Source organism: Dendropsophus ebraccatus, chromosome 8, assembly GCF_027789765.1.
Source record: "Dendropsophus ebraccatus isolate aDenEbr1 chromosome 8, aDenEbr1.pat, whole genome shotgun sequence".
NCBI classification, from domain to species: Eukaryota; Metazoa; Chordata; class Amphibia; order Anura; family Hylidae; genus Dendropsophus; species Dendropsophus ebraccatus.
The window spans coordinates 10,294,397-10,309,926 of NC_091461.1; the positions used below are offsets into that span (position 1 = coordinate 10,294,397).

The following is a 15,530-nucleotide window of genomic DNA, read 5'->3' on the forward strand; positions in this document are numbered from 1 at the left end:
GACTGCAACCCCCAGCGTGCTGAAGGCTATCAGGGTATGCTGGGAGTTGTAGTTCTGCAACAGCTGGAGAGTGACAGGTTGGGGAATGCTGGCCAACATTTAAGACTTCATTCCCACAGCGCTCCATATGGCCGTGCAAGGTACTGCAGCTCAGCCGCATTCACTTAAAGGGGGTTACACCCAAATTAAAAGGTATAATTAGGGAAGAGCGAATTTACAGAACTAGTAAAGCAGTGGGCTGGCTGTAAATATATATATGTCAGCGTCTCCCCAGCTCTCTATATAACAGCAGGGACCAGTCTGTATACATGACATGAGCAACTCTTCCAGATCCATGCAGAGTCCTAGAGACATGAACTATAACAGGGATGGGAAACCTGCGGCCGTTAGCTTTGTTGTCCAGGCATGATGGGAATTGTAGTTCTGCAACTGCTGGAGGGCAGAAGGTTCTCCTTCCCTGACCTATACGGAAGATTCTTCCACATTTGCATATGAGAATCGTCCCCGATTTCACAAACAACCCAAGCGGCTTTGTAATCGGAGATATTTTTCCTGTTCTATTAGGAGGCAGGAAGAGCCTATTCTGGGTCTCCTATGGGGGTGAGAGGACACGCTCCTTACTATTACTATATAGTGATAGTGAGGAGTGCATCCTCTGACCCCCATAGGAGATCCAGAATAGGGAGGGTAAGAAGACGGGGGATTTATCCAAAAGTCACCACTTGTTCAGATGTCCGGTCACTGAATATATGCAACACGTACACTGGAGGATGGCATGGCGGCCTCTCATGGTTCCTCACTATGGTAGAAAACGTCACATATAATAAGTAACTTTACAGATACAACTGTAATGTTGGCACAATGCAAAGTCTGCAGGCTGATGACAAGAAGAAGGGCATATATAAGGAATAGTATAGAGAGGAAACAGCTCATACAAGCCGAAGACGACAAAGACAGGTAAAAGGCATAGAGCATTGAGAGGTAACAGGTAATACAGGCTGGAAACAGGGGGAAGGGCAGATACAAGGCATATAGTATAGAGAAGAAACAGGTAACACAGGCTGGAGATAGTAAGAAGGAAAAATACAAGGTATAGTATAGAGAGGGAACAGCTCATACAGGCCGAAGATGGGAAGAAGGGCAGATAACAAGACATAGGGCGGGTTCAGACTACGGTATTCTCGCAGATAAATTCAGCCGAATTCCGTTGCCTGTACACACTCACGGCCGGGCGCCTTTCCGCCGGCTCCGTAGACACAGTTCTATGGGCCAACTGATTCCGCTATCCGCCGAAAGACTTGACGTGTCAATTCTTTTGGTGGAATGCGGAATCCATCCGTGCATAGAATGGAGTCTATGGCACGGGCGTGAGCGCATACAGGCAACGGAATTCGGCTGAATTTACCCGCGAGAATTCTGTAGTCTGAACCCACCCATACAGTATAACGAGAAAAAAGGTAACACAGGCTAGAGATGGGGAGAAGAGCAGATATGTGGCACAGTATAGAGGAAACAGCTCATACAGGCTGGAGATGGGGAGAAGAGCAGATAAAAGGCATATAGGGTAGAGGAAACAGGTCATGCAGGCTGGATACAGGGAGAAGGGCAGATACAAGGCATATAGGGTAGAGGAAACAGCTCACACAGTGTGTAGATGGGGAGAAGGGCAGATACAAGGCATATAGTGCAGAGGAAATAGCTCATACATTATGTAGATGGGGAGAAGGGCAGATACAAGGCAAATAGTATAGAGAGGAAACAGGTCATGCAGGCTGGATACAGGGAGAAGGGCAGATACAAGGCATATAGGGTAGAGGAAACAGCTCACACAGTGTGTAGATGGGGGAGAAGGGCAGATACAAGGCATATAGTGCAGAGGAAATAGCTCATACATTATGTAGATGGGGAGAAGGGCAGATACAAGGCATATAGTATAGAGAGGAAACAAGTCATACAGGCTGAGGGTCGATCACTTGTGATCTGTAGCAAACATAAGTAGCATACAGCCACTCACATTTACTTGCTGAGAACATGGCAAAGATAGCCCCCCTGTACTTTGCTAATCTAACAGTCAGACCCCCACCGATCAGTGATTTATCGCATGTTGGTAATGTTATTATTGGATAACCCTTTTATATCTATGCACAAATGGATAAGCAGCTGATCAGTGGGGGTTCCAGCAGGCAGATTCCCATCAAACATACAATCCTGGGATCAGTAAGGTAAGGAGTACAGTGGTCCTTAGCAAACAGATTAACACACATGCAAGACCAACACTTTACTATGAAGACAAGGGAACCCCTAATCTCATGATAGAAGCCGCCCACCAATATGCAACTTATAACTTATTACCAATTGCAGAAAGGATAAATAGCTGATTGTGAGAACAGGTCAGCAGCGTAGCGTCATGTGTGCAGCAATGCTATTCACAAGCTATGTCCTCAGCCAGCTCAAGCAGTCCCTGAGTAGGTGAACATAGGGCCCATATGTGACCACTGCCCCATTTAAAGTGTTACTACGGCTGAAGAGACTTTCTTCCATTATGGCCGGGGAGGGGGTGGATGAAAGCAACGTCCACTTACCTCCCCGGTTGCAGTGCTGGGTCCTGCATCCAGTCCCCAGACGCTACCTTGTCTATGCCGCGGCTTGAGACGTGATGTTTCAACACCGCTAAGCCATTCAGCATCAAAGCCGCTGAATAGCTGAGCGGGCTTGAAATGTCACATCTCAAGCTGCATCATACACCAGGAAGCGGCTGAGGACTGGAGACCGGAGCAGCCTGGTGCAGGACCCAGTGCTGGAATCCACCCCCTCCAGCCATGGTGAAAAAATCCCTCCCGCCCGGAGCACCCCTTTAATCCCGTTCCTGCAATTACAGGGATCAGTCAGACTACCAATGTTCAGCTACATCCTGAGAACAGTTAATGATGTAATCCTCCACCATAATATTGCTACCTTGACAATTCAAAGCTAGAACCGATGCCCGGACCATGAGCCCCCGCTTCAACCCCCGACTTACCGATCTCTGCCGGTAGCTGCTTGATCTTGTTTTCCCGAATGCTCAGCATAGTCAGCTTGGTCAGGGCTTTGATGTCTTTCTCCACAGTAGTGAGACGATTAAAGCGTAAGAAGAGCGTGGTGAGGGAGCTCAGCTTGTACACCACCGCCGGGATCTCTCGCAGCTTGTTATGCCGCAAGTCGAGCATACGCAGCTTCTTCAGGTTCTCCAGAGAGTCCGGCAAGCTGGTTAAAGAGTTTTCGCTAAGGGCCAGCGTCACCAAGTTCACCAGGCTGCCCACCTCCGCTGGCAACGACGGCAGCTTGTTACCATATAAATAAAGTTCCGTTAGTTGCGTCAGCTCCTTGATGGAGGCCGGGAGTTGGTGAATGGACTTCTTGGCCAAGTCCAAACGAGTCGAGTTCTCTTCCCGACATTTGTTCAGTTCCTTTATCACCTCGGCGTTACTCGCCTTCTTACGCATCCCAGAGAAGCCTGAGGGGCGTTTTATCGTGTTATCCACAGAAAAAGCCACACCGGGCTGCGCCCCACCTGCGTCTTTCTTCCCTTCTTTGGCATCTTTGGTTTTGGTCTTAAGATCCTTGTCTTTGTTTTCTTTCACGGGACCCCCAGAGGCCTTGGCTTCCTTTTCTCGGTCCTTGACCGTGCCGGGCCCCTTAGAGTCCTTATCCTTGGGGTCCTTATCTTTTCCTATGCTGCTGCTCATAGTGACGGATTAGGTCGACCACCGCATGAACTCAACGTGGACAGGGCACAGGGTAATCCTTTATAAGAAAAAAATAATACCAGTAGCTCCTAATATATTTGTATATATATCCACCGAGCTACATGTTTTATTCCAGATCGGAGCAGGCGTTGAATGTTATAGAGACTGGTTCCGGATTAGATCGTCTGCGGAGAGAAGAGACGACAATAAAAGATAAAAGCCAATAAATAAGTCTCGTACATCTCGTAAAGTATCTTAAAAAACTACAACGCCCAGCATGCGCTATACCCCCGACTGGTGCTCTAGACCTGGGTCGCGCCACCTGTGGCTCTACAGCTGTTGCAAAACTACAACTCCCAGCATGCCCTGAGCCTGAGTGATGCTCTAAACCAGGGTCTCTCTATCTGTGGGCACTGCAGCTGTTGCAAAACTACAACTCCCACCATGCCCTGAGCCTGTCTGGTGGTCTAGACCAGGGTCTCTCCACCTGTGGCTCCACAGCTATTGCAAAACTACAACTCCCATGATGCCTGGACAGGCTTTGGCTGTCCAGGAATCATGGGGGTTGTGGTTTTGCAAGGACACAGGAGATCAATACATTATTACAATGACTGTCAATCTATTTCAATAAGAAATGTGTAATGCTTTGTTTCTCCTGTGGTGGCGCTGCAGAACAAATCTGATAGACTAGACTCGGGTCCCTACAGTGATGCCATTACTAGAAGAGACCCCAAACAACATTATAGGACCGCACTCATTTATAGAGCGTTTTACAACACAAACATCCTATAAACAGTGGTTACACATCCTCAGATACACAGAAGCTCAGACGCTCATTGACCTTTCATTGCACATCGAAACGTGCAACTACAACCCCCATAATACCCAGACAGAAATCCAGGTTTTTTTTATACTCTGATTATCACTATAATGAGGGAGCCTGGGTATCGGGCAGCATGAAACTCCTGACTGGTTTCCTTTAAAGGAAAATTAGCCAGAATTACCAAGTTGTGACACGGTCCGTCTTACAGAGACACCTGGACGTCCAGACAGACAACTATTCAGCTAAACATACAAGCGAGAGGATGAGAGAGCGTGTTATTATAGGAGCTGTACCTTGTCTCCAGACAGGTATCAAAATGGACACGCAACAAAAGCTCCAAAAGGGGAGAAACATCCCCAGCTGTGCAAATACTCAGAGACCGGCTGGAGAAGAAGAGAGCGAGACATCGCTCCCCCAAAACCTGAGACACATGGGGGGCAGGGGCTACACCCACCTGTGCTCATTAAAGTATAATTTTACTCCAGTACAGGACTGACCAGCACTGGGGAACCCCTGATTTATTGCACCGGGGAACCCCTGGAATAAACAGTTTTTTATTCCAGGGGTTCCGCTTCTAAAACCAGATTCAAGACCTGACCCCCCCCCTCTTAAAACCAGACCCAAGACCCGACCCCCCTCCTAAAACCAGACCCATAAACAGAACCCCTCCTCTCTTAAAACCAGACCCAAGACCCGACCCCCCAATAAATCAGACCACCAAGAAATTATTTCAATAGGACCCTTAGCATTGACCACATACGTGACATGTTCCTCTTTTGCACAGTTCTTCTTCTTCCATTGAAGTGAAAGGCAGTGGGGTCGTCCAAATTTACACTGTGTGGCCTTTCATGCCGAAACCAGCATTGACTCTGTCCTCAAAATCCACACAGCCCTACTAGACAAGACAACGGATGCACAGCTGGCAGGCTGGTACATTACTATGAATATTTGGCCCCTGTAAAGTATCTAAGAGTCAGAGAGAGAAACATTGCTGAGATAATGTGCTAGTCTACTGTCAAAGCTGATGAACCAGGAGGATCAGGATGATCAGCACTGCACACAGGACAGCACAGGAAGCCATGTAAGCAGTGCTGCACCTTTACCTGGAATCCAGGCCCCTTACCCTAAAGGAAAAAGCTTTGTTCACACAGGATTTTTTGCTCTGCAATTCAGTCACAGCTCAGTTGTTGCATTAAAAAAAAAAAAAAAAAAAAAAAAGGCGTTGATCGGGATCTTACAGGATAAGAGCACAAAAATAAATTTTATATATATATATATATATATATATATATATATATATATATATATATAAATATAAATATATATATATATATTATAAAGCTGTAAGAACTGGTAAAACCTGAAGTCTAATAGTCTGCAATTATTACAGGAGGAATGGAGGGGCCTGTCCCAGCTCTACCCCCTGCTCCCCATATCCTTACTGTCCACTTCATGCAGGGATGGGGGAGCTAAAAACTATAATTCCCATCCTGCTGGACAGCAAAAGCCCCTAGGTATGATGGGAATTGTATTTTTGCAACAGCTGAAAGGCCGTAGGTTCCCCCATCCCTGACTTAAAGGGACAGAAGAGCAAAATCTAATAAGTCACTGTCACGACGGCCATGGCTGAAATATTCCAAACGCTCGGAGGATCCGGACTATTTGCTGAAACATTCTCCCCTCCCCCAGGCGTCAAGTTCATGTGGGTGCTGCAGGACTTGGCCCCGATGCAGACGATGCGGATCTGTGATGGCAGACGACACCTGTAAGCGGATGTCGGGTTTATCAGCCCCCTGTATACACGCACACTCCGCTGAGAGTGCATGAGTACGGACAGTAAAGAGGTGGTGCTCATCCTCCACCAGCCCCCTGTATACATGCACGCTCCGCTCTGCAGTGTGTGCATGAGTACGGACAGTAAAGAGGGGATGCTCATCCTCCACCAGCCCCCTGTATACATGCACACTCCGCTCTGTAGAGAGTGCATGAGTACGGACAGTAAAGAGATGGTGCTCATCCTCCACCAGCCCCTTGTATACATGCACGCTCCGCTCTGCAGAGAGTGCATGAGTACGGACAGTAAAGAGGGGATGCTCATCCTCCACCAGCCCCCTGTATACATGCACGCTCCGCTCCGCTGAGAGTGCATGAGTACGGACAGTAAAGAGGGGATGCTCATCCTCCACCAGCCCCCTGTATACATGCACGCTCCGCTCTGCAGAGAGTGCATGAGTACGGACAGTAAAGAGGTGGTGCTCATCCTCCACCAGCCCCCTGTATACATGCACGCTCCGCTCCGCTGAGAGTGCATGAGTACGGACAGTAAAGAGATGGTGCTCATCCTCCACCAGCCCCCTGTATACATGCACGCTCCGCTCTGCAGAGAGTGCATGAGTACGGACAGTAAAGAGGGGATGCTCATCCTCCACCAGCCCCCTGTATACATGCACGCTCCGCTCCGCTGAGAGTGCATGAGTACGGACAGTAAAGAGGGGATGCTCATCCTCCACCAGCCCCCTGTATACATGCACGCTCCGCTCTGCAGAGAGTGCATGAGTACGGACAGTAAAGAGGTGGTGCTCATCCTCCACCAGCCCCCTGTATACATGCACGCTCCGCTGAGAGTGCATGAGTACGGACAGTAAAGAGGGGATGCTCATCCTCCACCAGCCCCCTGTATACATGCACGCTCCGCTCTGCAGAGAGTGCATGAGTACGGACAGTAAAGAGGTGGTGCTCATCCTCCACCAGCCCCCCATCTCCCAGCCCGGAGGCAGTCGCCCCTCGCTGCCATCTAGGAATCAGGAAGCCGGCCTGTATTCACCTACTGGGGCTGTAGGAAGTGAATAAAACAATGCCGAAGCTTATAAAACCAAAACCGCATATTTTCTATAGACTCTGCTGAGCTTTATAAACATTATGAGCAGGGCGTGTGGGGTGTGGAGATCAGAAGGCGACACTTAACCCTTCAAGGAACAGGCCATGTGACTGACACTTCAAGGAGCGGTGAAAATACTCCCCTTATTTAACAAGGCTGCCAATGCCTTTTTACCTTGGTTCCTTGGCAGACGCCCCGCCGCTTACAAAACCTCAATCAACCTGTCACAATGCGGGCAACATCACAGATCATATGGTGCGGGAAACAACAGCGATATCCCACCCCATACAATTACAGCACTCACTATTCTGCTGGTGAGGTCACTGTGCACATACATTACATTACTGATCCTGAGTTACATCCTGTATTATACTCCAGAGCTGCACTCACTATTCTGCTGGTGGGGTCACTGTGTACATACATTACATTACTGATCCTGAGTTACATCCTGTATTATACTCCAGAGCTGCACTCATTCTGCTGGTACACTGACTGTATACATATAGGTCACTAGCAGCTCTGCTATGAATATATTAACACCCATAAGAGAGATATATTATATATATATATATATATATATATATATATATATATATATATATATATATTCGGATTCTCTGATGCTGTCTCCTATAGTTGGTGGCAGAGAACCCCCAGCTGGTATGAGACTACAACTCCCAGCAGATCCTCCTTCAGCAGCCGCATTCCTTTACCATACTGCAGACTAGAAGATCACATGCTATTTTTTTCAGCATATTAAGATTTTATTATTATTTTTTTTATTCCTGGCAGACTGAGCTTTACTATAATCCAGTAATCCCCAAATGGCCGGACTTACTGACAGATGAAATGAGCAGATAGATTTACCCTTCGGAGGGAGAGGAGGCGGCAGAAGTGACCGGCAGCCATGGGGGAGCCAAGATCTGAGACCACTCCCAGCCTGCCGGGGGCAGAAGTCTCCATAGAGATAACGGGGGGCAAGAACTATATCCCTCCAGACTAGATCAGCTGATCAATAACCCCCCCCCCTAACATACAGGTCTGCAAGAGAATTGGATGTTATACCCCACAGCAACCTGCACCACATACAGGCGCTCCAGCATCTTCAGGCTATGAGGAGGTTTTCTTCTGTTGGATATAATTCTCCCATTATCTGTGGGAGCACATGGATGGTGGTGTTGGCTCTATGGACCCTGTGGGATGCAGTCAGCATGGCTCCACATACCTGTGACCCCCTACCCGGACCTTACTGAGACATTCCCAGCCCATCATGGTGGTTACCCTGGTCATAATAACGCAAGTTATTGTTTATATCAATGGCCACTTATGGGGGCTTGAGCTTTAGGGGATGGTCCTCCTTTTAAAAGGTCATCTCCTACAGTCTGAAAAGTTGCAAAGACTGGCCTGGGTCCTGATCACATGACATATCATCTTAAAGGGGATATTCACAGCTCCAAAAACATGGCCACTTTCTTCCAGAGAAAGCACCGCTCGTCTCCAGTTTGGGTGCAGGTTTTGTAACTTTGTCCCATTGAAGTGAATGAAGCTTGATTGCAAACCACACCTGACCTGGAGACAAGAGCGGTGCTGTCTGTGGAAGAAAGCGGCCATGTTTTTGTAGTGCAGGATAACCCCTTTAAATGTGCTGTCCTATGTGCAGGCTGCAAGTTATAGCACAGGATGAATTGATGGGCTCCCTTATGGGGGTGCACAGAGTACTCCTCCCCCTACACTCACCAGCCCAGGGTGGGCAAGGAGAAAGATCAATATATGACAAAGGGCAGCGAGACAGTAAGGTTGTGCAAAGATTGCGTCAAGAACTGCAATGTGACGGCTGCAGAAGTTGTGCATTCACATGGCTGCAATGACTGGCGACTGAGGAAACCTATGGTTATAATGTACCGCTCCGGGAAGTGCTGCAACAATTACATAGCCGGAAGGATTTACAAGCAAAACTCCTTAATTAAAGGTGAGACTGCGCGGATCAGACACCTTCCCCTGCCCAGACAGGTCTGATCTCGGATGCACAGACATGTATGAGGAGGATCCATACTGAAGGCACGGACACTGGTCGGGCAGTACAGGAGCACCAAACTGGAGGCACGGACACTGGTCGGGCAGTACAGGAGCACCAAACTGGAGGCACGGACACTGGTCGGGCAGTACAGGAGCACCAAACTGGAGGCACGGACACTGGTCGGGCAGTACAGGAGCACCAAACTGGAGGCACGGACACTGGTCGGGCAGTGCAGGAGCACCAAACTGGAGGCACGGACACTGGTCGGGCAGTGCAGGAGCACCAAACTGGAGGCACGGACACTGGTCGGGCAGTACAGGAGCACCAAACTGGAGGCACGGACACTGGTCGGGCAGTACAGGAGCACCAAACTGGAGGCACGGACACTGGTCGGGCAGTACAGGAGCACCAAACTGGAGGCACGGACACTGGTCGGGCAGTACAGGAGCACCAAACTGGAGGCACGGACACTGGTCGGGCAGTACAGGAGCACCAAACTGGAGGCACGGACACTGGTCGGGCAGTGCAGGAGCACCATACTGGAGGCACGGACACTGGTCAGGCAGTGCAGGAGCACCATACTGGAGGCACGGACACTGGTCGGGCAGTGCAGGAGCACCATACTGGTGGCACGGACACTGGTCGGGCAGTGCAGGAGCACCATACTGGTGGCACGGACACTGGTCGGGCAGTGCAGGAGCACCATACTGGTGGCACGGACACTGGTCGGGCAGTGCAGGAGCACCATACTGGTGGCACGGACACTGGTCGGGCAGTGCAGGAGCACCATACTGGTGGCACGGACACTGGTCGGGCAGTGCAGGAGCACCATACTGGTGGCACGGACACTGGTCGGGCAGTGCAGGAGCACCATACTGGTGGCACGGACACTGGTCGGGCAGTGCAGGAGCACCATACTGGTGGCACGGACACTGGTCGGGCAGTGCAGGAGCACCATACTGGTGGCACAGACACTGGTCGGGCAGTGCAGGAGCACCATACTGGTGGCACGGACACTGGTCGGGCAGTGCAGGAGCACCATACTGGTGACACAGACACTGGTCGGGCAGTGCAGGAGCACCATACTGGTGGCACGGACACTGGTCGGGCAGTGCAGGAGCACCATACTGGTGGCACGGACACTGGTCGGGCAGTGCAGGAGCACCATACTGGTGGCACGGACACTGGTCGGGCAGTGCAGGAGCACCATACTGGTGGCACGGACACTGGTCGGGCAGTGCAGGAGCACCATACTGGTGGCACGGACACTGGTCGGGCAGTGCAGGAGCACCATACTGGTGGCACGGACACTGGTCGGGGCAGTGCAGGAGCACCATACTGGTGGCACGGACACTGGTCGGGCAGTGCAGGAGCACCATACTGGTGGCACGGACACTGGTCGGGCAGTGCAGGAGCACCATACTGGTGGCACGGACACTGGTCGGGCAGTGCAGGAGCACCATACTGGTGGCACGGACACTGGTCGGGCAGTGCAGGAGCACCATACTGGTGGCACGGACACTGGTCGGGCAGTGCAGGAGCACCATACTGGTGGCACGGACACTGGTCGGGCAGTGCAGGAGCACCATACTGGTGGCACGGACACTGGTCGGGCAGTGCAGGAGCACCATACTGGTGGCACGGACACTGGTCGGGCAGTGCAGGAGCACCATACTGGTGGCACGGACACTGGTCGGGCAGTGCAGGAGCACCATACTGGTGGCACGGACACTGGTCGGGCAGTGCAGGAGCACCATACTGGTGGCACGGACACTGGTCGGGCAGTGCAGGAGCACCATACTGGTGGCACGGACACTGGTCGGGCAGTGCAGGAGCACCATACTGGTGGCACGGACACTGGTCGGGCAGTGCAGGAGCACCATACTGGTGGCACGGACACTGGTCGGGCAGTGCAGGAGCACCATACTGGTGGCACGGACACTGGTCAGGCAGTGCAGGAGCACCATACTGGTGGCACGGACACTGGTCGGGCAGTGCAGGAGCACCATACTGGTGGCACGGACACTGGTCGGGCAGTGCAGGAGCACCATACTGGTGGCACGGACACTGGTCGGGCAGTGCAGGAGCACCATAATGGAGGAACGGACACTGATAGGGCAGTGCTGAAGAACCATACTGGAGGCACGGACACTGGCATGGCAGTGCAGGAGCGTTGACACTGGTCGGGCAGTGCAGGAGAACCATAATGGAGGCACTCAGCGGGAGGGCACACGAGGAGGAGGCAGGTGCCACCAGTCAGACACTGACAAACCATCCACTATAGCAGGGGTTCAAACTCACGGCCCACCGGCTGTGGCAAAACTACAATTCTCATCATCCCTGGACATCCAAAGCTTTAGCTGTCCAAGCATGATGGGAATTGTAGTTATGTTTCAGCTGGCGGGCCGCACTGACACCTAGCACTACACCATTAAAGGGGTTATCAAAGATTAGAAAAACATGGTCACTTTCTTCCCAAAACAACTCGACTCTTGTCTCCAGGTCAGCTGCAGTTTGCCACTAAGCTCCATTGACTTCAATAGAACTAAGCTACAAAACCTCCACCTAAACTGGAGACAAAAGTGGTGCTGTCCCTGGAAGGAAGCGGCCATGTTCTTCTAAACCTGGATAACCCCTTCAAAAGGGATCGTTCACAAAAAAATATATATATTCTTTAAAATAAACTGGTCCCGGCAAGTGCCAGAGATCTGTAGTTTATTTCTATTAACACATTTCCAGTACTAATCAGCTGCTGTATGTCTTGTAGGAAGTGGTGTATTCTCTCCAGTCTGACACAGTGCTCTCTGCTGCCACCTCTGTCCATGTCAGGAACTGTCCAGAGCAGCAGCAAATCCCCATAAAAAACCTCTCCTGCTCTGGACAGTTCCTGACATGGACAGAGGTGGCAGCAGAGAGCACTGTGTCAGACTGGAGAGAATACATCACTTCCTGCAGGACATACAGCAGCTGATAAGTGCGGGAGACTGGAGATTTTTTTTTATAAGCAGTAAATTACAAATTTCTGGCATTAGTTGATTTTAAAGAAAACAGTTTCTTTGGTGGACAACCCCTTTAATGTTTATTGAAGCCGAATAGTCCAGAGTAGTCTGACCACCATGACCTTTACCCCCGATAAGAGGAGGCAAATATTGTGCTGAGCTTTCCCACAGTCAACTGATCCCCGGCCTGGCTGATAACTGCAGGCAATAGAATGCTAAATCATTTATACAATCACTGACAGATGCAATCCGGATTATAGATTTACAACAAATCAACTAAAAAAAACAAACAAAATAGATATAAATAGATGGGGAACAATTCTGAAAAACTACAACTACCAGCATGCTCAGAGAGCCCTGCTTAAAGGGGTTATTCAGCATAAGACAAACGTGGGCACTTTCTTCCAGAGACAGCACCAGTTTGGGTGCAGGTTTTGTAACTCAGTTTTATTGAAGTGAATGGAGCTCAACTGCAAACCGAACCTGACCTAAAAACACGAGAGGTGCTGTCTCTGGAAGAAAGCAGCCATGTTTTTCCCACGCTGGATAACCCCTTTAAAGCTGTGCAAGTCTACTACACCTGGCATGCCCAAACAGCAGCATGCTGGGAATTGTAGTCTTAAAAACACCTGGAGAACACCTGATAATAGTGCCACAAGCTGTGACAACCAACACATCCGCCACTACAGCTGTTACAGAGTCTGTCACCCAGCTTTCCTGCAGTGCTGAATGGTAAATGTCACTGGCTACACAACAATATCACTGCTGTCACTGACTATTCTATCCTCACACACACAGGGGTGGAGGGGGGACGGACACTATGCTCACGCACAGGGGTGGAGGGGGGACAAACACTATGCTCACACACAGGGGTGGAGGGGGGACGGACACTATGCTCACACACAGGGGTGGAGGGGGGACGGACACTATGCTCACACACAGGGGTGGAGGGGGGACGGACACTATGCTCACACACAGGGGTGGAGGGGGGACGGACACTATGCTCACACACAGGGGTGGAGGGGGGACGGACACTATGCTCACACACAGGGGTGGAGGGGGGACGGACACTATGCTCACACACAGGGGTGGAGGGGGGACGGACACTATGCTCACACACAGGGGTGGAGGGGGGACGGACACTATGCTCACACACAGGGGTGGAGGGGGGACGGACACTATGCTCACACACAGGGGTGGAGGGGGGACGGACACTATGCTCACACACAGGGGTGGAGGGGGGACGGACACTATGCTCACACACAGGGGTGGAGGGGGGACGGACACTATGCTCACACACAGGGGTGGAGGGGGGACGGACACACTGCTCACACACAGGGGTGGAGGGGGGACACACTGCTCACACACAGGGGTGGAGGGGGGGGACACACTGCTCACACACAGGGGTGGAGGGGGGGGGGACACACTGCTCACACACAGGGGTGGAGGGGGGGGGACACTATGCTCACACACAGGGGTGGAGGGGGGGGGACACTATGCTCACACACAGGGGTGGAGGGGGGGGGACACTATGCTCACACACAGGGGTGGAGGGGGGGGGACACTATGCTCACACACAGGGGTGGAGGGGGGGGCACTATGCTCACACACAGGGGTGGAGGGGGGGGACACACTGCTCACACACAGGGGTGGAGGGGGGGGGACACACTGCTCACACACAGGGGTGGAGGGGGGGGACACACTGCTCACACACAGGGGGGGAGGGGGGGGACACACTGCTCACACACAGGGGTGGAGGGGGGGGACACACTGCTCACACACAGGGGTGGAGGGGGGGGACACACTGCTCACACACAGGGGTGGAGGGGGCTCTGGGCTCACACACAGGGGTGGAGGGGGCTCTGGGCTCACACACAGGGGTGGAGGGGGCTCTGGGCTCACACACAGGGGTGGAGGGGGCTCTGGGCTCACACACAGGGGTGGAGGGGGCTCTGGGCTCACACACAGGGGTGGAGGGGGCTCTGGGCTCACACACAGGGGTGGAGGGGGCTCTGGGCTCACACACAGGGGTGGAGGGGGCTCTGGGCTCACACACAGGGGTGGAGGGGGCTCTGGGCTCACACACAGGGGTGGAGGGGGCTCTGGGCTCACACACAGGGGTGGAGGGGGCTCTGGGCTCACACACAGGGGTGGAGGGGGCTCTGGGCTCACACACAGGGGTGGAGGGGGCTCTGGGCTCACACACAGGGGTGGAGGGGGCTCTGGGCTCACACACAGGGGTGGAGGGGGCTCTGGGCTCACACACAGGGGTGGAGGGGGCTCTGGGCTCACACACAGGGGTGGAGGGGGCTCTGGGCTCACACACAGGGGTGGAGGGGGCTCTGGGCTCACACACAGGGGTGGAGGGGGCTCTGGGCTCACACACAGGGGTGGAGGGGGCTCTGGGCTCACACACAGGGGTGGAGGGGGCTCTGGGCTCACACACAGGGGTGGAGGGGGCTCTGGGCTCACACACAGGGGTGGAGGGGGCTCTGGGCTCACACACAGGGGTGGAGGGGGCTCTGGGCTCACACACAGGGGTGGAGGGGGCTCTGGGCTCACACACAGGGGTGGAGGGGGCTCTGGGCTCACACACAGGGGTGGAGGGGGCTCTGGGCTCACACACAGGGGTGGAGGGGGCTCTGGGCTCACACACAGGGGTGGAGGGGGCTCTGGGCTCACACACAGGGGTGGAGGGGGCTCTGGGCTCACACACAGGGGTGGAGGGGGCTCTGGGCTCACACACAGGGGTGGAGGGGGCTCTGGGCTCACACACAGGGGTGGAGGGGGCTCTGGGCTCACACACAGGGGTGGAGGGGGCTCTGGGCTCACACACAGGGGTGGAGGGGGCTCTGGGCTCACACACAGGGGTGGAGGGGGCTCTGGGCTCACACACAGGGGTGGAGGGGGCTCTGGGCTCACACACAGGGGTGGAGGGGGCTCTGGGCTCACACACAGGGGTGGAGGGGGCTCTGGGCTCACACACAGGGGTGGAGGGGGGGACACTATGCTCACACACAGGGGTGGAGGGGGGGACACTATGCTCACACACAGGGGTGGAGGGGGGGACACTATGCTCACACACAGG

General features: G+C 52.8%; 1 protein-coding gene across 1 annotated transcript in view; it reads right to left on the reverse strand.

Moving 5' to 3' along the window:
• SHOC2 (SHOC2 leucine rich repeat scaffold protein) overlaps positions 1-15,530 on the reverse strand; it is a 33,035-nt gene that overhangs the window by 16,568 nt on the left and 937 nt on the right. Inside the window, exon 2 of the mRNA XM_069979787.1 lies at positions 3,020-3,910. Within this exon, the coding sequence (XP_069835888.1) occupies positions 3,020-3,725 (706 nt within the window). The 5' untranslated portion in view covers positions 3,726-3,910. The remainder of the gene's footprint in view (positions 1-3,019; positions 3,911-15,530) is intronic.